The 25,124-nt window shown below is 51.7% G+C and overlaps 1 protein-coding gene and 1 long non-coding RNA gene across 4 annotated transcripts; one reads left to right on the forward strand and one right to left on the reverse strand.

Annotated features, from left to right (window-relative positions):
* Positions 1 to 486: 486 nt before the first annotated feature.
* Positions 487 to 7,803, reverse strand: LOC138734452 (uncharacterized). Of its 3 annotated transcripts, XR_011339575.1 has the most exons (6): positions 7,548 to 7,803; positions 5,123 to 5,238; positions 3,788 to 3,878; positions 3,332 to 3,454; positions 2,143 to 2,458; positions 487 to 1,471 (listed from the first exon to the last, which is right to left on the reverse strand). It is a non-coding gene; the product is annotated as an uncharacterized lncRNA (long non-coding RNA). The 3 variants fall into 3 exon arrangements; XR_011339576.1 differs by having other exon boundaries at positions 487 to 2,458; positions 5,123 to 5,235; XR_011339574.1 differs by having other exon boundaries at positions 487 to 2,458.
* A 3,189-nt stretch (positions 7,804 to 10,992) lies between these two features.
* On the forward strand, positions 10,993 to 23,968 carry MAPK15 (mitogen-activated protein kinase 15). Its single transcript, XM_069882083.1, has 13 exons — positions 10,993 to 11,085; positions 12,453 to 12,551; positions 13,516 to 13,545; positions 14,525 to 14,615; positions 15,346 to 15,476; positions 15,627 to 15,790; positions 17,058 to 17,197; positions 17,882 to 17,939; positions 19,711 to 19,848; positions 20,069 to 20,174; positions 22,278 to 22,575; positions 22,931 to 23,082; positions 23,620 to 23,968. The coding sequence occupies exons 1-13, from the start codon at positions 11,017 to 11,019 to the stop codon at positions 23,824 to 23,826; spliced, it is 1,683 nt and encodes a 560-aa protein (XP_069738184.1). The 5' UTR covers positions 10,993 to 11,016; the 3' UTR covers positions 23,827 to 23,968.
* Positions 23,969 to 25,124: the final 1,156 nt, after the last annotated feature.

Consider the following 25,124-nt stretch of genomic DNA (forward strand, 5'->3'; position numbering starts at 1 on the left):
CTGAGAGAGACACGATGTGGACAGGGCTGGCAGTGCCCTCTGCGCTAACTCGCATAAACCTCACTGCATCCCAATGTGAAAACCAGCTCACCCTGCACAGTGGCTCCATTAAGTACCTTTACGGAGCAGAGACTGCCAATTGTATTTAACTGTGCCAAGCCACGTGATGGTTTTGGAACAACTTCTAGAAACGGCAGAGACCGAGTTAGGGCTGAGCTCTATTTACAGTAAAATTGTAGCAGTTTTGTTCGGCATTACAGTCTGAAATAAAATACATAAAATATGAAAAAAAAAACCAGCTTGGCTAGGAAGAGGCAAGCTAACAGTTTTCTTGGGCATTTCGTCAAAAAGTTCTGGGCAAACATAATTTTCAACTGCTTACGACACAAACCCCAAATTAAACAAACCACCTCTGGGAAAAACGGTAACAGCTATCGCTAAAACTACACTGAAAATCTTATTTAGGCTGAGCCTAAATCCTACTTAGGGCCCCAATAGATTAAAAAAAAAAAAAGCTAAAAAAAATAATCCCTACTTCTACTAATAAAACAAGAACAAAGAAAGACGACATTGACTGCAAACGTTTGTGGTAACATTTCTCTGAAGCTGCCACATTGCAAACCAATTTTACTCTAAGACTAAAAAGCAAACCCACAAGCAAAAGCATTACCTGAAACTCACAGAAGAAACAATGACTGGAGGCTCAAATGCACCACAAAGAAAACCACTCAACTGTTCAAAACCCAGCAAAGAAAGGAAGAAAGGCAGGCTTCTGTAGCCCCTTCCTTCACTGAATGCTCGAGCTGCAGGGGAGAGCCAGCTCTAAATCAAGAGGCCTTTTAAGGGGCAAACTCCTCACCTGTACCTAATTGCTGACCACAGGTGTGGCACAGACTTAACCAACCCAACTATGACCTTCAGAGGTTTTTGAACAAGACCCACCCTTTTAACAGCAAAACTATAGCATCCCCCTTAGGATGGGTAATAAGAAATTACTCCTAAGTATAAAATGTTGGTGGTTTACTGAAAGTTCAATGTATGACAGCCAGGCTTGATTGAAATTATATAAAATGATATATGTTATTAAGCCACCAAACATCAATTATCATTGTTTAAAAACTGTACAGATTAAAAGATTCCTTCCATGTTCTAGCTGCTGAGATACAGTGCGTGGAAGCGTATTGGTAACAGTTACACACAATATGCTTTACATAAGCACAGTCCCATCTACCATTTAGATAGAACTGAACTTCTATTAAACTTCTTCAGTCTGTCTCATGCAGTAGCAAATTCAGGGACACTCCCATTTCTCAGCAGCGGGACGAGCAGCAAACTCTAAAGGGCGTGTTCCACTGTTTCTTGTCGATCCTCTTCTTGCCATTTTCCCAGCAGTCTTCCCGTCACATTCAGCCATGTCTTATGCGTAATCATGAGGCTAAAACTCAAGTCCAATAAAGCTGTCATAGAGAAACTAAAAAAGTGAGCAGACGTAAGAGGAAAGGCTGTGTATCCCTGCCCTCCCCCCGGGCCAGGACAGGAGGGTTTCGGGGGGACGGGAGGGACACGGGGCGCTGCCCCTCTGCCAGTCCCAGCCTGCATCCCATTGGCCGCAGCCAGCGGGAGGGCAGCGTGCTGCTGTGTCTGTGGTGCGTGTGAGCATGTACGAGGCATAAGCATAACAAGCACATGGCATGTGTGGCGTATGTTACATGTCGCTTGTGTGTGCAAGGTGTGTGCGTGTCATGTGGATGGGGTGGTTGTGGCATGAGCCTGGCACGTACACAGCGTGTGCATGGGCGCAGTGGCGTATGCATGGCATGTGTGTGGTGTGTGCATAGCTGGTGCGTCATCTTGATGGTGTGTGCTAGCGTGTGCAAGGCATGTAGATGGTGTGTACACAGCATGTACATAACATGAACATGGTGTGGCATGTTGGTTCTGCGTCCAAGGCATGTGTGTGGAATGTTGCTTCTGTGTGCAAGACTTGTCCGCGGTGTATGCAAGGTGTGCACACAGCATTGGCATAACATGGACATGGTGTGTGACACGTTGCTTGCATGTGCAAGGCATGTGCGTGGTGTGTGCATGAAGTGAGCATAGCATGAGCCTAGAACGCGTATGGCGTGTGCATGGGGCACCCACCTTTGCCTCGAAGCAGAGCCCTGCCTTCAGGTCTCACGGCCCTTTCTTCTCCTTCACAAAACCAGGATCGGGAATTGGGTTTCAGTCTCCTCCCATGACAGAACCCTCCGGCCATGTGGAAGTTCTCCCCAGAGAAACGGTCCTAGTTCCCTTGCCGGCCCCCAACAGAAGGACGCTCGTGACGTCCGTTCTCATCCGTTTCAGCAGTGGAAACTCCCTTGTTCACCAGGCATCAGCGTTTCTCCCCACTTTGAGTCTAGCTGGCCGCTTGCCTCGCTCTGGTTTTCTCGGCCTTGCAGCCCATCCTCAGCCCGCTCTAGAGGGGAAGAGAAAGCGGAGATCGGCTTTCACACGGCTCCGAGGAGACACACCGCCCGCAGGACACTCTTTACGTGAGCGCGTCACCCATCTCCCATGTGCCCCCTCCCTGCGCGAAGGGTGTCTTTGGCGCAACAACCCACAGGCAGCAGCAGGGGTTACTGCAGTCGGGGAATCCCCAAACTTCCCTTTCTATGGCACCTGGGAGCATACGGAGCCTTCTGCGTTCGCTTGAAGGATGAGATCTGCCCAGTCTGGGCAGAGAGAGGCAAAAGAAGCCACTTCAGCTGCAGACACCCTCACGCTAAGGAGGCCCCTGGTGCTGCCGGCTCTCGTGTGGCGAGGACGGCCAACATCGCGTCACCTTTCCACCCCTAGAGCTGGTCCCTCTGGCTTAGCAAGCAGATCGGCGGTCCCAGCACACGGCCTCCACACTGGAAAAATTCAGACCCACGGGACGACCCCACAACAGCTTCCAGCTGCAGATCCCAACAGCGAAGCTACCCGCTTAGTTACACCACCATCCGTCTCCACGCCAAGTGAACATGAACGTTCCACCCTTGCGGGGCCCTGAGGTGCCTCTGCAGGCTCGTCAGGGATCCAACTGCCTTCTGAACAGCGTCGGACGGCCTGCGCGCATTCTGCTCGGCCATCGCCTTCCCCAGGGCTTTCACCCAACAGCCGTGACACAACATCAACTCGTGCGTAAGCACACACGTACACACGTGCAAAGGAACGCTAAAGGGCAACAACACGAGGCCTCGCTCGGCAATGATGCCATGAAGATGGTCCCACAGCCCTTTCGTTTAGCCAGCGGAGAGCAGATAAAGTTCATCCTCCTCCTCCCCCCGTGCCGTGCCAGCTCACTCACCGTTACTCCTCACGACGGGATGGAAGGTGGAAGAAGTACCAGGCTTTCAAAAAGTGGGGCTGTGCTGCGAGACGTTTGCCAAGTTTTCTGCAGCAAGGACATTCTCCGGACTGGCTTTTTGGGCTGTGAGGAGAGAAAGACGTGCACGATACGTTAAGGAATTTTTAACGCCACCTCGGAATACCATCACGATGCTAACAGAGTCATTTGTCCAGTTACAGGTGACAATCGGAGCTTAAGTAAGAAAACAGACAAAGACCCCCACCCCCACGCACGATGAACGACAATGTGGTCAATGACAGGACCACGCCACTGGCGCAGAAGCCGGGCCGATACACCAGGAACTCATCCACAGAGAAACAAACGGAGGAGCCGGAAGCCGCTTCCCGAACCAGGAGTCAGCATCACGAACATCACCCACGCTCAGAGCTGCAAAGTGGACGTTTCTCCTCTCACCTGAATGGCAACCGCTTCCATTTCACCCGTGGGCGCCCTCCTCTTCTTCTGCCACGAGCGTATGAGAGAGATGTGAAGGCTCCATAGCGCTCTGCAAAGATGAGGGACCTCTAAGAGGTGTGTCTGCATTTCACCAAGGCACTTGAGGTACCTTAACTCTACAGTTACCGTTAAAAACGCAACAACTCCCCTTCCGGACAACTGTTACGCGACATAGTTTAACACAAATACTAAAAAGAAGTGTAAAAAGAGGTTAAGCCTCAACAAAGACGAGAAGGCTGAACAGGCATTCTATATAACTGGAAACAGAGAAAACTCTGAACCGAGAGGATCTGCAGCAAGCGTAACGGACGTTGCACCGTTGTAAAACACTGTGACACAGAAGGGTTTTAAATGCAAAGAAGCCTGGTTATAGAAGAGAATCAAAGAAGCGACCTCCCTCCTGGCACTCTCTACACTAACATAAAAGCGCTTTCCAAAGCTCCCCTTCTCCTCCTTTCCCTCTTCACGTGTGTGCAGCGTGCTTGCAGTGTGTCTGGCGTGAGCGTGGCGTGTGCCTGGCTGGCGTGTCATCTTCATGGTATGTGCTAGCGTGTGCATGGTGTGTGTATGGTGTGTACATGGCCCGTACATAACATACACATGGAGTGTGTGGCATGCCTGGCATGTTGCCTGCATGTGGAAGGCGTGTGCGTGACATGTGCTTGACTGTTGTGGCATGAGCCTGGAATGTGCATGGAAACAATGGCATGTGTGTGGCGTGTGTGGCACGTACACAACACATGCATGGCATGCGTGGCATGTTGCCTGCATGTGCAATACATGCGTGTGGTATGTTGCTTGTGTGTGCAAGCTGTGTGCATGGCGTGTGCCTGGCTGGTGTGTCATCTTCATGGTGCAAGCTAGCATACGCATTGCCTGTGGATGGCATGTACACAGCACGCACATAACATGCACATGGCCTGTGTGACATGTTGCGATGTGTACAAGGGCTCTGTGGCGTGTGTGGCATGCCGCTTGCATGTTCAAAGCACGTGCATGGGGTGGTTGTGGCGCTAGCCTGGCATGTGCATCGGGGCAGCACAATGTGCACGGGGGGGTGAATTGCATGTGTGGGGCGTGGGCCTGGCATGTGTGTGGCATGTTCATGCTGTGTGGCGTGCACAGGTCCGGCTGGCGAAGCCCCTGGCGCCCTAGTATTGTTGTCTCGATCCAGCGTTCACTAAACGCGATGCCGTCACATGCTAACCCAAAGTGGAGAACGCTCCAGCTAGTGCCGTCAACTCAATAAACAGTGATTAACAAAGAAGAATGAGTCCCGAGAAAGCCACGTACCCGAAAGCTGCTGGCCTGGAGGGCACTGCCACGTCACTTCTCCCCCTCTCCCTGAGGAGGGGTCGGGATCCCGCAGGGGCTCTCTCATCACCAACACTTCTGTCAGATTGTCTCTGCTGACAAAGCAAAAAGAATCATAGAATCACTAAGATGGAAAGGACCCACTGGACCATCGAGTCCAACCATTCCCATCAATCACTAAACCACGTCCCTCAGCACCTCATCCACCCGTCCCTTAAGCCCCACCAGGAAAGGTGACTCAACCCCCTCCCTGGGCAGCCTCTGCCAGTGCCCAATCAACTTTGCTGTCAACAATTTTTTCCTGATGTCCAGCCTGAACCTTCCCTGGTGGAGCTTGAGGCCATTCCCTCTTGTCCTGTCCCCTGTCACTTGGGAGAAGAGCTCAGCTCCCTCCTCTCCACAACCTCCTTTCAGGTAGTTGTAGAGAGCAATGAGGTCTCCCCTCAACCTCCTCTTCTCCAGGCTAAACAACCTCAGCTCTCTCAGCTGCTCCTCTTGTTCTCCAGCCCCTTCCCCAGCTTTGTTGCTCTTCTCTGGACTCGCTCCAGAGCCTCAACATCCTTCTTGTGGTGAGGGGCCCAGAACTGAACACAGGATTCAAGAAGCGGTCTTACCAGTGCCGAGTACAGAGGAACAATAACCTCCCTGGACCTGCTGGCCACGCCGGGTCTGATCCAAGCCAAGATGCCATTGGCCTTCTTGGCCACCTGGGCCACTGCTGGCTCAGGTTCAGTCACTGTCAACCAACACCCCCAGGTCCTTCTCCTCCAGGCAGCTTTCCAGCCAGACTTCTCCCAGTCTATAGCACTGCACAGGGTTGTTGTGCCCCAAGTGCAGGACCTGGCATTTGGCCTTGATAAACCTCATGGCGTTGGTCTCAGCCCAGCGGTCCAGCCTCTCCAGATCCCTTTGGAGCCTCCCTACCCTGCAAGACGTCAACGCTTCCACCCAGCTTAGTGTCATCCATAAACTTGCTAAGGGTGCACTCAACCCCTTCATCCAGGTCATTGATAAAGACATTGAACAGGGCTGGACCCAGCACTGAGCCCTAGGAAACCCCACTTGTAACTGGCCTCCAGCTGGAGTTAACTCCATTTCCCACCACTTTCTGGGCCCGGACATCCAACCAGTTTTCCCCCCAGGAGAGTGCGTGCCCATGCAGTCCAGAGGCTGACAGTTTCTGAAGCAGAATGCTGCGAGAAACTGTGTCAAAGGCTTTACTGAAGTCCAAGAAGGCAACATCCACAGCCTTTCCCTCATCCAGCAGCCGAGTCACTTTGTCATAGAAGGCGATCAGGTTAATTTGGTAAGACCTGCCTTTTGTGAACCCATGTTGACTGGGCCTGATCACCTGGTTCACTTGCATGTGCTTCACGATAGCACTCAAAATCACCTGTTCCATGACTTTTCCCAGCACTGAGGTCAGACTGACAGGCCTGTAGTTCCCTGGATCCTCCCTGCAACCCTGCTTGTAGATGGGCACAGCATCAGTCTCCAGTCCAGTGGGACTACCCCAGTCTTCCAGGACTGTTGGAAGATGATGGAAAGGGGTTTGGCCAGCACATCCACGGCTCCTTTAATACTCTTGGGTGGATCCCATCTGGCCCCATAGAACTGTGGGTGTCTAGCTGGACAAGCAACGCTCTGACCACCTCTCCTCTTGGATCATGGAAACTACATTCTGCTCCTCTAACTCCTGGGTTTGTACACAGAGGGAACAACCTTCCTTACTATTAAAGAGCGAGGCAAAGAAGGCACTAAGTACCTCAGCCTTACCCTCGTCCCCTGTCACCATTGTTCCTTCTGCACCCAATAGGAACTGAACACTCTCCCTAGTCCTCCTTTTATTGTTAGTGTATTTATAGAAAGATTTTCTGTTATCTTTCACAGACTTAGCCAATTTGATTTCTAGTTGGGCCTTAGCCCCCCTCATTTTCCCTCTGCACGATCTCACTTCCTCCCTGTAGTTCACCCAAGATGCCTGTCCCTTCTTCCAAAGCTCATAGACCCTCCTCTTCTTTTTAATGTCTCTCAAGATCTCCCTAGTCAACCAAGCTGTTTTTCTCCCCTGCCAGCTCCTTTTCTGGAGCATGGCGATGGCTTGCTGCTGAGCTGCTAGGATTTCCTTTTTGAAGAGCTCCCAGCCCTCGTGGGCTCCCCTGCCCTTAAGGACTGTCTCCCACAGGACTTTGCCAACCAGCCTTCTGAACGGTCCAAAGTCTGCCCTCTGGAAGTTTAATGTGACTGTTGTGCTAATCTCCCTCTTCACCTCACCTAGAACTGAAAACCCCATCATCTCGTGATCGCTTTGTCCCAGGCGTCCTCCTACCACATCCCCCACAAGGCCTTCTCTGTTCATGAACAGCGGGTCCACGAGGGCACCTTCCCCTGTCAGTTCACTCACCAGCTGTGTGAGGAAGTTGTCTCCCACGCACTCCAGGAACCTCCTAGGCTGCTTCCTCTCCCTGTATTGTACTTCCAGCAGATATCTGGAAGGTTGAAGTCTCCCACGAGGACCAGAGGGAGCAATCTTGAGACTATCCCCAGTTGTTTATAGAAGAGCCCATCAGCTGCTTCTTCTCGGCTGGCTGGTCTGCAACAGACTCCATCACAACATCAGCCTTCTTGTGGGCTCCCCTGATTTCAACCCACGGGCACTCAGTCCCCTCCTCCCCATAATCCTGTATCAAAGCAAAAGGAACGAGCTGTTAGGGCAAATGACTCCAAGTAACCGTGCATGAAATGAACCACCCCTGCCCCTGCAGCTCTCGCCACCGCGCACGACACCCCAAAAAAGCGACACCCCCCCCCGCTCTCTCTAGACCGACAACACAAAAGCGCTTTCCAAACCTCCCTTTCCGCTCCTTCCCCTCTTCCCCTCTTCCCCACCTCCTCCTCTCCCCCCTTCTCCTCCCATTGTGCCCCATCCTCCCCCCCTGCTTTCCCCCTCTCTCCCCTCCTTCCCTTCCCCCGCTCCCTCCTCCCCATCCCGAGCGGGGATCTCCCCCGCGGGGCCGCACGCCGAGCGCAGACGCAGCCCCGAAGGCCCCGACCGCCCCTGAGCCCGAGCCGGCCCCGGGAGGGCCGCGGCTCACGGACAGCGAGCCCGGAGCGGCGCCGCCGGCCACAGAGCGCTCCCCCGCGCCTCTCCGGGCGCCTCTGACTCACCCGACCCGGCCCCGTTCGAGCCGCTCCCGACCTGGGGGGGACACGGGGGCCCTGGGGGCGCTGTCCCTCTCCCAGCCCCAGCCCGCACCCCGTTGGCCGCAGCCGGCGGCGGGCGGGAGGGCAGCGAAGAGCAGAGCCGAGCCGTCCCGAACGGCGCCGCGCGGAGCCGACAGCAGCCGAGCGGATCCGAGCCGCTCTGCGAACCGCCCCGCTCCCCGCCCCGCGCCGCCCGCCCCTGGGGGCCGTCCCGTTCCCCCGGCCCGGGCTGCAGTACCGCTCCGCGGCCACGGCGCGGCAGCACTGAGCCCCCCATTCATTCCCGGGGGCATCGAGAGGCTGCGCGGGCCGCACTCCAAGGTCACTCGGTGCTCCCTGCGGGGCCCGGGGACGCCCAGCGCTCAGCACGCCCTGTGCCCGCTGTGCCCCGGGGAGGGCGCAGGGCTGCTCCCTGCTGGGATACAGCCCCCCCGGCTCCCCCAGTCCCGCCGGATCTGCTCTCTCCCCAGGGCCCCGGTGAGCTGGCCGTAGCCGGTCCCCGCACCCCCTCCAAGGGACCCCGGGAGGCAGGAGCCGGGGTGTCCCAGCTGCGGGGCTGCATTTTGGGGGACTCGTTCCGCAGGAGGCGCCTGATGCTCCCCAAGCCCGAGGTCAGGCTGAGAACAGACACAACTCGTCACATACATCTCAAGCGCCCTCGAGACAGAGACCTGGGCTGGACAGGGCAGCGTGGGGGGAGCTGTAAAACCCCAAAGAGCTGGGGCGAGCACAGCCAACCCCCTGTGATGCCTCCGGCCCCTCCACCCTCCTCCGGGGAAGGGCTCTCCCTTGCCGGGGTGCGGCTGGGTCCCCGTCTCCCCTACCTGTTGCTGGGCTGCTGCATCTCCCTGGTTCTGGGGCTGGTGGTGGGGCTCGTGGTGAGGCAGGTGGGCAACGGCGGCAGCAACGGGAGGGTCTCCTTTTTCCTGGGGAGGGCAGAGGCTGCATGTGGGTGACTGGGTGCAAACAACCCACCCCGGCTCGGGGCAGCACCCCAGAGCCTTGGGCTCGTACCCAAGGGCAGCCCCCTGTCCCTGGGCAGGGGTCACCATCCCCCTGTTGCTGGACAGGGCTGGGCAGGGCGCTTGGCAGGGTCGGACACCCAAACCCCTGTGTCCCACCCGGCGGGGCAGCGCCAGCACCCATCTCCCACCATCCCACCGCGGTGCCGGGTGCTACTCACGTCACAGTCAGGGCCTGGCTGCAGGACTGGTCTGCTTCCAGAACCGAGGGATTTGGAGCAGGGAGAGCAATGTTTGTGAGCTGGGAATCAGCTCAACTTCCTATTAGGCACCAGAGAATCCACAGAGGGGAGTGTTCAAACCCCACCACAAGCCCAGGAACTTCTCCTGTGGATACTCACACCACTGCAGTCCCACGCACCTCAGTCCCACGGGATCTGGGCGTACTGGCAAGGCCAAAGGAAGGGATTGTGATGGTTCTAACTGGAATGGGATACTCCCAGCCTGGGAGCGAGCACTGAACCTGGGGGATGCAGCGTTCCCGTGGATTTGGGATAAGCTTTGTCACTGCTGCCTGAGGAACAGGACACGCTCCCGCTGGCCCTGCCACCTGCCCAGGGCTGGCAGGGACACGGGGTGAAGGGCACATCCCAAACAGCCCTCGCAGCGCTAATTACACCCCCCGTGCCTTTCCAGGAGGGCAGGTCACAAGCCAAGGCTGCAGGGCACTGCGTGTCGCAGCCCCGCTCGGGAGGACGAGCCCCCATCCCTGGCCATGGCCCCAGGAAGCCTTTGTACCCACAGCACAGGGCTGGTTTGGGAGGCCCCGTCCCACAGGCCTCGTGCCTTCTCCAGTGTGGGGAAGCTGCTGCTGGTGCCCGGCGGGAGGAGAAGACCCAGCTGCTTCCTCGCCATCCCCACCATTCGCTGGGTAAATCGCTCCCGTGCCAGGGTACCACCCTGTGCCCACTGCACTCGCTCAATCTCAGCTGCTTCTTGGGCAGGTAGGAAAGGTGTGAATTGGAAAACAATTCTGTGAAATCACTGCTCGGCAGAAGCTCCCTGAGGACAAACCCCGAGTCTTTTCCAGCGCTGAATAAAGTGTCCCTGCCTTAATGGTTAAATTAAACTGTTAAGCGTAAGTTTCTTTGTTTCACTAGAAAGCAAGGGGGGTTGGAAACTCCGTCCTTTGAATCAAAGGAGAGGAAGAAGAGGAGGGAAGGAGAGGGAGAGCAGGGAGAGAGGGAGGGGAGGAAGGGAGGAGAGAAGGAGGATGGAAGGAAGAAGGAAGGAAGAATGGAAAAGGAGAAAGGAAGAGAGAGAGAGGGTGGGTGGGGAAGGAAGGAAGGTAGGAGGGGAGAGAGGGAAAGAGGGAGAAGGAAGGAAGGGAAGAAGGGAAGAAGGGAAGAAGGAAGGGGGAAGGAAAGAAGGAAGGGAAGAAGGGGAAGGACGAAAGGAAGGAAGAAAGGAAAAGGAGGGGGAAAGCAAGGAAGTAAAGGGAGAGAAGAAAGAAGGAAGGAGGCGCCGCTTGGCGCACGCGTGGAGCCGTGTCGGGCGGTTTCCAAGGCAGCAGCGACCGAGACCGGAGAGCCCGGGGCCGGGGTCCCCCCTCCCCTCCCCGGTGCCGGAGGGTCCCCCCTCTCTTACCCGGTTCCGGGATCCCCGCTCTCCTCCCTGCCCGGGGCCGGGGTCCCCGCTCCCCCCGCCATGATCGCGCCAGAGGTGGAGCTGAAAGTGTCCCAGAAGTATGAGATCAAGAGGCGCCTGGGCAAGGGGGTGAGCGCCCAGAGCGGGGGTCCCGGGGTCCCGGGAGCCGCGGGGGTGCTGTGGGGTCTCGGGGTCCTGGTGTTCACAGGGGGCTATGGGGTTTGCAGGGGTCCTGAGGTCCGTGGGGATCCCAGAGGGCCGGGGGTCTCGGGGGTTATGGGGTTTCAGGGGTCCCTGGGAGTTTCAGGGGGTCTCAGGGTCACGGGGGTTGTAGGGGTCTCGGGGGTGTTGGGGTTGTGGGAGTTCCAGGGGTGTCATGGGGTCCGGGGGGGGCTGTAGGACATGGGGAGGGGCAGTGGAGTCTTGGGGTTCCTGGGGCATTGGGGAAGTGAGATGAGGGGCAAAGGCATCTCGGGGGTTGTGGAGAGTGGGTGGCAGGGTCCCAGGGGTCGTGGGGGATTTGGGGTGCCAGGGGGTCACGGGGAGTAGATGATGGGGTCTTCAGGTCCCAGGGGTTACAGGGAGTGGGGTCTCGGGGTCCTGGGGAGGGTGTGAAGCAGGGAAGGAGTGACAAGGTCGTGGGGGACTGTGGGTTGTGGGGAGAGAGTGGCAGGGACCTGGGGTCCCACGTGTCATGAGCATCTGGGGGTCCCAGGGAGTGGGATATGGGGTCTCAGGGGAGCAGGGTCCTGGGGATTCTCAGGGTCCTGGGTTCCCACACTACCCTCGGGCCGTTCAGGTGTCACAGAATCACAGAATCACAGAATAACCAGGTTGGAAGAGACCCACCGGATCATCGAGTCCAACCATTCCTATCAACCACTAAACCATGTCCCCCAGCCCTGCTGCAGTCTGGGGCCACCTCGGTGCCGGGGACCTGGTTACAGAGCTGCAAACGGCCCTCGGAGTTATTTATTAGGTCTAATTGGGACAAAATCATAACTCGTGGGCTGGTGGCTTCTTGTGGCAGTTTCACCACTGAGCAGATTTTGGATGTGGGGTTCAGGAACGCAGCTCCGTGGTGGGGTTGCAGTGCTGGGGTTACAGTTGGACTCGGTGATGTCAAAGGTCTTTTCCAACCTAAACGATTCCCTGATTCTAAATTTCAGAGGTGACTGTTGTGTGGTAGTACAGCAAACTGAAAATGCCATCACATTCCCTATCATTTTTTTTTTTTTCATGGAATCATTGAGGTTGACAAAGCCAGGAGGTCTCCCCTCAGCCTCTTCTCCAGGCTAAACAGCCCCATGGCTTCAGCCGCTTCCAGAACCCTTGCGCTTCAGACCCTTCCCAGCTCTGTTGCTCTCCTCTGGATGAGCTCTGGTGCCTACTGTCCTGTAATTTACTGGATTACCTCCACAGAAAGCAGCAACCTTGCGTGCACACCAGGTTCATAGGAAAATGAATCTGTTCATCCCTCTTTTTTTCCTCCCTAGGCTTATGGCATCGTATGGAAAGCAATTGATCGCAGTACAGGAGAAATAGTTGCTGTTAAAAAGATCTTTGATGCATTCAGGAACAGAACAGATGCTCAGGTGAGAAATCGTAACCTAACGCGTCCTGAATGATGTGGCGGGCATTCATGCGTGTTGTCAGGTTTTGTGTCTCTGAAAGGTGTTTGTGGTTTAACAATTACAGAATCATGGGATGATTTGATGCAAAAGGGACCTCAAAGCCCATCCAGTTCCAACCCCTGCCATGGGCAAGGACACTTCCCACTGGATCAGGTTGCTCCAAGCCCCATCCAGCCTGGCACTGAACACCTCCAGGGAGGGGGGCTTCCCCGGGCTACCTCTGCCAGGGCTTCACCACCCTCATTGTGAAGAATTTCTTCCTAATGTCCAATCTAAATGTTTCTCCTTTCAATTTAAAGCCATCCCCCCTCATCCTATCACTCCATACCCTTGCAGAAAGTCCCTTTCCATGCTGGAAGCTGCTCTAAGGTGTCCCTTGAGCCTTCTCTTGTCCAGGCTGCACAACCCCAACTCTCTCAGCCTGTCCTCATAGCAGAGGTGCTCCAGCCCTTGGATCACCTCCATGGCCTCCTCTGGACCTGTTCCAACATTTCCATGTCCTTCTTATGTTGGGGATTCTAGAACTGGACACAGGACACCAGGTGGGGTCTCATGAGAGAGGAGTAGATGGGGAAATCGCCTCCCTTGCCTTGCCTTTATCCATATAAGAATACAGTCTGCACCTGTATTAGGATAAGAAGGAGCAATAAATGTCAAGCTTTGAATATTGTGGCATCTATGAGATGCTGTTTGATGTCTCCAAGGGAAAAACATCTTCACAGGTACACAGTTTCACTCCCCCTTGTGTTCTTATGCTGTGGTGTCAGAGCAGAGAGAGCAGACTTGTGGCTCTGGTGAGCAATGGGGTTTTTCTTACCCTGCCAGGCCTTCCTCTGCCTTAGAGACTGGAATGGATTTAACCCTCTCCTTGGGAATCCATACTCTTCTGTTGAGGTGGTAATAAAACTTTTTTGTTTATTTCCAGAGGACGTTTCGAGAGATCATGTTCCTGCAGGTAATGCCCATTTCCCATTCCTCTCTGGTTTTTAATTCTCTTTGATGTAGTTCACGTATTTTCTTCTCATTCTTTTTCAAAATGCAACAGTCAGTGTTGACAGCCCTGCTCAGTTCTTTTCTGCCCCATCTTCACAAACAGTCTGTCCATGCCTGGGCCAAAACACCAGATTGAATTGCTATGATTTTCAAAGAATCGTGGAATGGTTTGGGTTCGAAGGGACCTCAAAGCCCATCCAGTTCCAAACTCTGCCATGGGCAAGGCCACCTCCCACTGGATCAGGTTGCTCCGAGCCCAGTCCAACCTGACCTTGAACACCTCCAGGGATGGGGCAGCCACAGCTTCTCTGGGCAGCGTGGGCCAGGGCTTCCCCACCCTCACAGGAGAACATTTCTGCCTGAGATCTCATCTCAATCTCTCCTTTTTTTAGTTTAAAAACATTTCCCCTCATCCTCAACCTAGAAAAAAAAGGAGGCTGAGGGGAGACCTGATCGCTGTCTATAACTTCCTGGAAGGAGGTTGTAGCAAGATGGGTGCTGGTCTCTTCAACTAAGTAACAAGTGACAGGACAAGAGGAACCAGCCTCAAGTTCCGCCAGGGGAGGTTCAGATTGGATATTGGGAAAAGTTTCTTCACTGGAGGAGTGATGAAGCCCTGTCAGAGGCTGCCTGGGGCAGCAGGGGGAGTCCCCATCCCTGGAGGGGTTCAGAAAAACATGTAGACGTGGTGCTTTGGGATATAGTTTAGTGGGCATGGTGGTGTTCTGCTGGTTGAACTTGGTGATCTTAGAGGGTTTTGCCAACCTTAAAGATTCTACAATTTGGCTTATTTCAGTAGAAGCCTAATGAAGGAAATAACACATTAATGTTGGTTCTATGTAGGACAGGATAATAGTACACAATTAAATAGATTATTGTCCTTTTTTGTGGTTCGCAAGCGAGACACTCAATTTTGACAGTCAGGTCTCTTCCCTCTGCAGGAGTTTGGAGAACATCCAAATATCATCAAGCTGCTTGATGTTATCCGAGCTCAGAATGACAGGGACATCTACCTCATCTTTGAGTCCATGGGTGAGACTTGGGGTTGCATCAGCCTTTTAGTTACGGGCTCTCTTACACGGTGTCTGTGTTGCCTGCGCTGACAGCTGCGTGTTGGTGATGCACAGGAACAGTCATCTCAGTAGGTACAGAAGTAGAATCATAGAATCATGGAATGTTTAAGCCTGGAAGGGATCTCAAAGCCCACCCAGTTCCAACCCAAGCCATGGGCAGGGACACCTCCCACTGGATCTGACTGCTCAAAGCCCCGTCCAACCTGGCCTTGGACACCTCCAGGGACGAGGCAGCCACCACTGCTCTGAGCAACCTCTGCCAGTGCCTCACCACCCTTACCATTAAGTTTTTCTTCCTGATGTCCAATCTAAATCTTCACCCTTCCAATGTGAAGCCATTCATTCTCATTCTGTCACTCCATGCCCTGGTAAAAAGCCCCTCCCCAGCTTTCCTGGAGCCCCTTTCCATACTGGAAGCTGCTCCAAGGTCTCCCTGGAGCCTTCTCCAGGCTGAACAACCCTAACTCTCTCAGTCTGTCCTCGTGTGGGAGGTGCTGCAGCCCTTGGATCATCTTTGTGGCCTTCTCTGGACCTGTTCCAACAGCTCCATGTCCTTCTTATGTTGGGGATGCACTTGCAAGATTATGGTTTGGTCAATGGTCTATTCTGGCCTTACTTTGAGGCACTTAAATTCACAGCTTGGTAACCCGTTACTGATAGAACACGTCACTGATGTAATCATATTACAGAGACGGATTTGCATGCTGTGATTAAGAAGGGGAATTTGCTGAAAGATATCCACAAGTGTTACATTCTCTACCAGCTCCTGAAGGCAACTAAATTCATCCACTCAGGGAACGTCATTCACAGAGATCAGAAGGTACAGTTCAGTCACAGTCCTTATCCCTCACCCGTGCTTTCTGTTAAATGGAGAAGTGTGAAATAAATAAGATTGTTATCAAGATTCTTTTACCAATCTTCTGCCATTCAAAGAGTAAAAAGTTTATTCATTTTCCTATATTCCATTCAGCCTTCCAATATCTTGCTGGATGCAGACTGCTTTGTTAAACTCTGCGATTTTGGGCTGGCCCGTTCTTTATCTCAGACAAATGAGGACCAAGGTAACCCTGCTCTCACGGAATATGTGGCAACACGCTGGTACCGAGCCCCCGAGATCTTGCTTTCCTCTCGCAGGTAACTGCTAAATATGAGCAAAGGGATGGGATGCTAATGTCTAAAAGTTTTAGATTTTCTTATTTTCTCTCTAAATTGGAGAGATATGGATTTGATGGGTGGACTGTTCAGAAGTAGTTGTATGGCTGCATTCAGAGAGTTGTGGTCAATGGCTCGATGGAGATCTGTGATGAGTGGTTTCCCTCATGGGGTCCTTACTGGGTCCAGTGCTGTTTAATATTGTCATTGATGATATCGACAGCAAGATTGAGGGCACCCTCTGCAAGTTTGAAGATGACACCAAGTTGAGTGGTGCAGTTGTCCTATTGCTCTGTGCCCTTGTACAAAGTCCTTCCCAGCTTTCCTGGAGCCCCTTTCCATACTGGAAGCTGCTGTAAGATCCCCCTGGAGCATTCTCCAGGCTCACAACCCCAGCTCTCCCAGCCTGTCCTCATATGGGAGGTGCTCCAGCCCTTGGATCATCTCCATGGCCTCCTCTGGACCCATTCCAACAGCCCCGCTTCTTTCTTATGTTGGGTCTCCAGAACTGGACACAGGACTCCAGGTGGTGTCTCACCAGAGTGGAGCTGAGGGGCGGAATCCCCTAACTCACCTCGCTGGCCACACTGCTTTGGAGGCAGCCCAGAACATCCCCCAGCATCCCAACTCCTTTTCCACTGTGCTGCTCTCATCGTATATAATCAAATTAGTATAACTAAGTGTTAAATCAGCTGCCTATTAGTCAGGCGTCATCCTTTTCTTTTGACTTAATTATACAAAATCGTATTGATTAGAGAAGTAAAGAAATACAGGTTGGGTTATCCTACATTTGAGAAGCAGATATTTTGCGAATTGTGACTGTTGACAATTGATATATTGCAAATTTTGCAGATTTACCTATTGTCTGGCACTTACTTTGCTTAAGTAGCTAATTTCTAGATACATTATGTTCTGAAAAGTCACTTTTTTCCACACAGCTACTCGTATTTTCTCTGTTGGCTGCATGAAAAGTGTGTGTTACTTTGCCCTGGCATTTACCTGTGATGATTTCCTTCTCTGGTTTCCTAGAATAGGCTTTTAGTGGCCTAAATCTCCTTTCTTTATGCTTGCCAGTTTCATGATTCCCCAAACTCATTTGCTTTATACTTAAAACCTGTGATTGTTCTTATTTGAGGAGTCTTCAAGCTTGTTTTTTTAGGAAAATGAGCTCATGTAGATGATGTGAATACCAGGAACAGGAAAATATTTGCTTGGTTTAGCGCTAATTCTGTTTTCTTCTTATTTGTAGTTACACTAAAGGTGTAGACATGTGGAGCATTGGCTGTATCCTGGGAGAGATGCTTCTTGGGAAACCCCTTTTTCCTGGAACATCAACAGTGAATCAACTGGAGCAGATCTTGAGGGTCATTCCCACCCCATCCCCAGAAGGTAGGAAAGTATTTAGAGAAGACATAAAGAGGGTGAAATAAAGCAGCCCAGCTGCATCAGGGAAGAAGGCATCTCTTGTGAGTCATTCTGACATCTTTCCAAGGAAATTAATTATCAAATGTTAGCATTGGAGGGAAATCAGCCTGTACTTGATTAGATGAGAAACAAGAACCAGGCTCAAAACGTTTTATTGATTCTCCTCCTCTGCTCTGCTCTCATGAGACTCCACCTGAAGTCCTGTGTCCAGTTTTGGAATCTCCAGCATAAGAAGGACATGGATCTGTTGGACAGAGTCCAGAGGAGGCCATGGAGATGATCTGAGGGCTGGATCTGCTATGAGGACAGGCTGAGAGAGCTGGGGTTGTTCAGCCTGGAGAAGAAATGTTTTCAGGGATACCTTGGAGCAGCTTCCATTATGGAAAGGGGCTCCAGAAAAGCCGGGAGGGACTTTTTACAAGGTTGCTCCAAGCCTCATCCAACCTGGCCTTGAACACCTGCAGGACGGGTTATCCACAACTTCCCTGGGCAACCTGTGCCACTGCCTCCCCACCCTCACAATACAGCATTTCTTCCTAAGATCTCATCTTTTTCCTATGTTAATATCAGATATTTGCTTTCCTTCATTAACTGTGCATCTCTGGTAACTCCAGCCTTGTCCATAACAGTCTCTTTTCATTATTGCAGATGTTTTGGCTATGCAGTCGGACTACAGGGCCTCGGTTATTAACCGCATCTGTTCCCGGTAAGCCTTGTATGGTTGATACATCTCAGAAGTCAATAATCCTGTGTATGATGTTGTTCCCCGTCGTTCCCCTTCCAGTGTTAACCAGTGGAAACAATTTCCGCGCTCTGTGGATTCACCTGCCTTTGTGGAGGGGATGTAAAGTTAAAAGAAAATGAGCAAGTCAACGACATAATCTGGGAATAAGAAACCAAAATGAGGCTGGGGCTACATTCCAAGCTGTTGCCCTGGGTGCTTTCTGGAAACTGGAATATTTCCCTATTCTGAGCCATTTGCATGTCTGATATTGTTGGTTCACACGTGGAAAGCCTGAATCTGTTCAGACTGACGGCCTTGTAGAGTCGTAGAATCGTTTGGGTTGGAAGGGACCTTAAAGAGCAACTGGAAGGGCTTTGAGGTCCCTTCCAACCCAAACCACTTCACGACTCTATGATCTGTCACGGTACAGCGGGTGTTCCTTCTGATCAGGGAGTCTGCAGTGCCTGTCCCTTCTTGTTTATGCAGAACTGTCCTGAATGCAGGCATTGGGAAGAAAATATGAGTTTATGTTTTCATTCCAAAGCTTAAATCTTTTAAATGGCTGTTTAATTTATTTCTCTATAAAACATTGTGTTTCCTTCTGTTCACATAAACATTTGTAAACATTAGATTCAACATCCTTATGTCCTTACATAGTCTTTCTTTCCCCCCCGCCTTTAGCAGCAAACAAGGTTATTTTTGGAGATTATATAAATGAGCTTCTAATTTTTAGACTGGCATCTCAGATGATTATGATCTTTCTCATTCATTAACTCAATCTTTTTATGTTACAGTCGTTTAATCAAACAAATGTTCATGCCATCTCAGTTCTGTTCATAATGAAAATCATCTTTTTTTCCCCTACTTACAGTGAAGATTTTCATCTAAATAAGGCACCTCCCTATGTCTTTAGGTGTTTTTTGAAGCATTGCTTATTTTGCAGCAAGTGCCCTTGGAATTCAGGCTGAGTTTCTTCTCACTTAATTTATCTGTGGAACGATAAAGAGCACTCTGATCCAGTGGGAGGTGTTGCTGCCTATGGAAGTGGAGTAGCTGACCTCCGAGAGGTGGCTCCGGGTAAAGAGCAAGTGACATCTTAGTATTCAAAACTGAACATATTTGTTCTGAGCTGCTCAGCCCAGATGCCACGTTCAGTGATGGGTCATTTTCCCGAACTAAAATGATGTTGTCATGGAGTAACAAAATTATTTAAAATAGGAGTGAGAATCATGTTTTTAAACCGCATTTTTCCAATCTGTTAGGTATTTGCATGTTCATTGTATTAATAATGATTTTTAGGATTTCAAAATGCAAAACTTCATCTCCTCATTGCAAATTTTACAGAAGAGGGGCTGAGGGGAGAGGACATCACTGCATAGAACTACCTGAAAGGAGGTTGTAGAGACGTGGATGCTGGTCTCTTCTCCCAAGTAACAAGTGATATGAGAGATGAAACGGTGTCAAGCTGCATCAGGGCAGGTTCAGATTGGATATCAAGAAAAATTTCCTTATGGATAGGGTTCTCGGGCACTGGCAGAGGCTGGTGGTGGAGTCCACATCCCTCAGGGGGGGCTTAAGGACTGTTTAAAAGACAGGTAGATGAAGTGCTCTGGGATGGTTCGGTAGTGGACTGATATGGTTGGGCTCAATGATCTCAAACGTCTTTTCCCACCAAGTGATTCTATGATTCCCAGAACTGTCATCCACTGTGAATGAGGCACTGGGGCTCACCTCACTGTTTTCTGACTCCTAGGCAGCGAGTGACATTTGAGGAGATTCTGCCATCCTCCACTCCATTGCCTGCCCTGGATCTCCTGAAGAAGCTCTTAGTGTTCAACCCTGATAAACGACTCACAGCAGAGGAGGCTCTGCAGCATCCTTACGTGAGAAGGTGAGCACGGTGTCTTCTGAGATGTTGCAGACCTGCACCTGGCACAGGTTTTCTTTATATGCATGACAGGACAAAAAAGACAAAGCCAAGTCTTACTTCTCTCCAGCCCTATTTACACTGGAGACCACGTGAGATGATTTAACAATCCTTTTTAGCCCTATATTAATCTGTAGTCATGAGTTTAGTCTTGATGAGTTACATTCTGTGTTATCATTCTCAGGTTTCACTGTCCTGCCAGGGAGCCCTCGCTGGATTATGATGTGGTTCTTCCTTTGAGTGATGATGTCCAGCTCTCTGTGGCGGAATATCGAAATAAATTATATGAGGTGCTTTCTTTTATCCTGTTTCCCCAAATCCTAATCCTCCAGGTAGTCCTGCAAGTCTTGCACACACTTAATGATCTCTGTGATTCTCTTCTGTTTCCGTTCCCCAGCACTTTCCATATGAGCTCACAGTTACACCTTGATGTTTCACATCTGTCACGGTTTGGAAGGTCTTTATATCTAGATATCTAGATAGAAAAGACTGTAAAGCTTGATGTCTGAGAAAGTCTGTGTTATAGGAAAATGTATGGATTGAGAGCAGCCCTGAGGAGAAGTACTTGGGGTGCTGGGGGATGAGAAGCTCAACATGCACTTACAGCCCAGAAACCACACATGTCCTGGGCTGCATCTAAAGCTGCAGGATCAGCAGGGAGAGGAAGGGGGTTCTGCCCTTCTGCTCTGGTGAGACCCCACCTGGAGTCCTGTGTCCAGTTCTCAGCACAGGAATGTCATGGATCTGTTGGAGTGAGTCCAGAGGAGGCCACAGATCTGAGGGCTGGAGCACCTCCCATATGAGGACAGGCTGAGAGAGTTGGGGATGTCCAGCCTGGAGAAGACAAGGCTCTAGGTAGACCTTAGAGCAGCTTCCAGTACGGAAAGGGGCTCCAGAAAAGCTGGGGAGGGGCTCTGGATCAGGGAATGCAGGGATAGGACAAGGGGAATGGTTTTCAGCTGCAAGAGGGAAGATTGACGTGAGATCTTAGGAAGAAATGCCCTCCTTTGAGGGTGGGGAGGCCCTGGCCCAGGCTGCCCAGAGCAGGGGTGGCTGCCCCATCCCTGGAGATGTTCAAGGCCAGACTGGATGGGGCTTGGAGCCCCTGATCCGGTGGGAGGTGTCCCTGCCCATGGGTTGGACCTGAAAGGGCTTTGAGGTCCTTTCCCACCCAAATCATTCTGTGATTCTAGATAAATGCTATGTTATGAGTAAAAGGAACTGGAAGATGGTGAGAAGAGCAGGGGTTGTAATTGTAGTAAAATAGACAAAGGAAAGAACTATAGTCTCCCCCTGGAGGATGAGGGCTTGCAAGTGCCTTGTCTATAGAGGGCCTCATCCACTCACTCTTACTGGTCTGCTGGCCTATAGCAGACCCCCACTATAACATCACCTGTCCCTGCCCTCCCTAAATTAATTTTAAAGTCACACATGTTACCTATCATAGAATCATGGAATTATTTGGGTAGGAAGGGACCTCCAGGCCCATCCATTTCTACTGCCATGAGCAGGGACACCTCCCACTGGATCAGGGTGCTCCCAACTCCATCCAACCTGGCCTTGAACACCTCCAGGGATGGTGCACCGACAGATCCATGTCCTGCTTATGTTGGGGGTTCCAGAACTGGAGGCAGGGCTCCAGGTGGGGTCTCCCCAGAGAGGAAGAATCCCCTCCCTGGCCCTGCTGGCCGTGCTTCTTTGGGTGCAGCCCAGGACACGGGTAGTTTCTGGGCTGCGAGTGCATGTTGCCAGTTCCTGTTGAGCTTCCCCCCCAGCACCCCAAGTCCTTCTCCACAGGGCTGCTCTCAATCATGCTGTCCCCCAGCCTGTATCGTTACTGACGGTTGCCTTGACCCAGGTGTAGGACCTTGCACTTGGCCTTGTTGGACCTCACGAGTTTCACACAGGCCTACTTCAGCTTCTCCCATCACCCTCTGGATGACATCCCATCCTTTTGACATGACAAGTGCACCACTCAGCTTGATGTCGTCTGCAAGCCTGCTGAGGGTGCCCTCGATCTCACTGTCAGTGTCATCAATGACAATATGAAACAGCACTGGTCCCAGTTTGGACCCCTGAGGGTCACCACTCATCCCTCATCTCCATCTGGACGTTGAGCCATTGACCACTACCTTCCTTATCCATCCAAGAGTCCTCCTATCAAATCCATGTCTCTCCAATTTAGAGAGAAGGATGTTGTGGAGGACTTTGCCAAAGGCTTTACAGAAATCCAAATAGACACTTGTTGCTTTTCCCGTGTCTACTGATGTGGTCAGCCCATCACAGAAAGCCACTAGGTACGTCAGGTGGGACTTTCCCTTGGTGAACCCATGCTGGCTGTCTCGAATCACCTCCCTGTCCTCCATGTGCTAACCAACTTCTCCTTTCTGCAGATGATCCTTGAGAAGAGGTCAAATAGCCATCCCAAGAAGCAAGCGTGGAGAGAGAACGTTCACCCAAGTCAGCCTGAATCCAGGCCACTTCTTCCCAATTCCAGCTCCATGCCATCACCTGCCAGGAAAGGGCAGAGAGAAACTACACCGCCTCTTCCAAAAACCTCGCCTGTGCCTGCTGGAGCTACAAGTGTCCAGCCAGAAACGTCCAGCCAGAGCAAGGACTTGGCCAGAGCCGTGTGTCAGAGAGCACAAATCAGTGTGATGTACAACCCCATAACACACGCTGTTGTTCAGAGTAGGTGCTGCCTCCTCCAGCAGGATTTAACTCACCGTGAGGCTCTGTTGTAGGGCGACAGGAAAGAAGTGGGGATAAAGAAATAGGGGATTCTCCTCCCTTTCCTGCCTCAGGCTTGGCTCTGTGTTCCTTTCTGCTTCCTCTCTGCTTCTCTACTGTTATCCTCTCCCCTGCCCTGCAGAACTGGGTTGGTTTGCTACTACATTCTGATTTTATGCTGAATGTTTTTGTTCTGTTGCTGAGGTGAAGCGAGGTGGCAGGGGCTGACTGCATTCTCACGCTCTATGCCTGCCTCGCTCACTGTGTCCTGCATCCTCACGGTTTTCCTACTTTCTCCCGTGTCTTTTCTTCACAGGTAACGCAGATCCTGGTGCTGGGATGAGGAACTGTTCTGCACCGCTTTCCCAGCAGACCATAACCACCAACAACAGGCAGCTCTGCAGACCAGTCACATGGGCAAATGCGAACACTCGGCCACCTCCTACAAGTGTGCAGAACCATTGCAATGTGAGTAGTGGTCCCACCAAAAAACTTTCATAGACCAAAATGATACAAAACATCTTAATTTCATAGAATCATAAAACGGTTTGTTTTGGAACAGACCTCAAAGCCCACCCAGTTCTAGCCCATGGGCAGGGATACCTCCCACTGGATCAAGTTGCTCCAAGCCCCATCCAACCTGGCCTTGAACACCTCCAGGGATGGGGTCAACCTGGGCCAGGACCTCCCCACCCTCACAGAAGAACATTTCTGCCTGAGATCTCATCTCAATCTCCCCTCTTTCAGCTCAAAACTCTTCCCGTCATCCTGTCCCTGCACTCCCTGATCCAGAGCCCCTCCCCAACTTTCCTGGAGCCTTTTTCCATACCGTGTCCCTCACATCATCCTCACCTTCCTGTTCTTGATCTTATAGAACAGCCTGGTTTGTGTGTTAGCTATGTCACATTCACGATCTACCCTGCTCCTCAGCTGAAGTGAAATCTATGTTCCTTAACCAGAAAAATTGTTGTAGGTTGTAACTATCTTGGCTTTTCTTTCTCACAGAATCCAAGGAACAATCAGCTTCACAGTCAAGATGCTCGACTTCTTCCAAAGCCCAGTAAAAAGATGTTCCAGGTTACTGCAAACGTGGGAGCTGCTGGTGATCCGAAAGCATCCATGGGCAGCTACTCCCAGGCCTACGGAACCATATGTAAATCCGCACTGCAGAGTCTTCCGATTTCCAAGTCCTTCCAACACCATAAGCAGTGAACGTGGAAGCATTCTGAGTAGGTGAAGAGCAGCTCTGCTCATTGGTCCCCGAACTCAGCCCATAACGGCAAGAGAGAGCAGAAACATGGAATCATAGAGTCATGTAATGTTTTCAGTTGGAAGGGACCTGGAAGCCCATCCAGTTCCAACACCTCGCGCTGGACCAGACTCTTTATCAGAGAGTACAGGGAGAGGACGAGAGGGAATGGCTTTAAATTGGAAGGGAGAAGACTTATACTAGAAATTAGGAAGATATTCTTCATGATGAGGGTGGGGAGGCCCTGGCCCTGGTTGCCCAGAGAAGTTGTGGCTGCCCCATCCCTGTAAGTGTTCAGGGCCAGGTTGGATGGGGCTTGGAGGAACCTGAGAAGGTCAACGAAGCTGGGGAAGGGGCTGGAGAACAAGTCTTCTGAAGAGCAGTTGAGGGAACTGACATTGTTTAGTCTGGAGAAGAGGAGGCTGAGGGGAGACCTCATTGCTCTCTACAGCTGCCTGAAAGGAGGTTTGAGTGAAGTGGGTGCTGGTCTCCTCAACCAAAGAACAAGTGATGGGATGAGAGAAAATGACCTCAAGTTGCACCAGGAAAAGGTTAAACTGGATATAGAGAAAAGAAACCAAGAGCAAATCAGAACCAAGAAGTTGAGAAAATGGTAAATATGAAAGCTGAGCCTGAACTCTTAGATGAGACCACGGCCACAGGGAAGGGCAAAAGAAGTCGTTTACAGTAATTTTTTCTCCTGTAACCTTCCAAAAGGTGCCTCACATTTTTGATTGATCATTAAATACAAGGAAAAGATGTCTGTACCTGAGAAACAACTGGGTTTAAAATACTTTCACAGAATCATAGAATTGTTGGGTTGGAAAAGACCTTTGAGATCATTGAGTCCAACTATACCTGTCCACTACGGAACCATCCCTGAGCACCTCATCTGCTCATCTTTTAAACAACTCCAGGGATGGTGACTCCCACTACCTCCCTGGGCAGCCTCTGTCAGTGCCTGAGAACCCTTTCAGCGAAGCAGATTTCCCTGATGTCCATTCTGAACCCACCCTGGGGCAACTTGAGGCAATTTCCTATCGCCTGTCGCCTGGGAGGAGAGATCAGCATCCACCTCTCTACAACCTCCCTTCAGGCAGTTGTAGACAGTGATGAGATCTCCCCTCAGCCTCCTCTTCTTCTGGCTGAACAGCCCCAGGTCCCTCAGCTGTTCCGTATAACCCTTGTTCTCCAGCCCCTTCCCCAGCTCCGTTCCCTTCTCTGAACGTGCTCCAGCCCTTCAATGTCCTTCTTGGAATGA

The sequence above is a fragment of the Phaenicophaeus curvirostris genome, unplaced genomic scaffold (assembly GCF_032191515.1).
Source record: "Phaenicophaeus curvirostris isolate KB17595 unplaced genomic scaffold, BPBGC_Pcur_1.0 scaffold_75, whole genome shotgun sequence".
In the NCBI taxonomy this organism is placed as follows: Eukaryota; Metazoa; Chordata; class Aves; order Cuculiformes; family Cuculidae; genus Phaenicophaeus; species Phaenicophaeus curvirostris.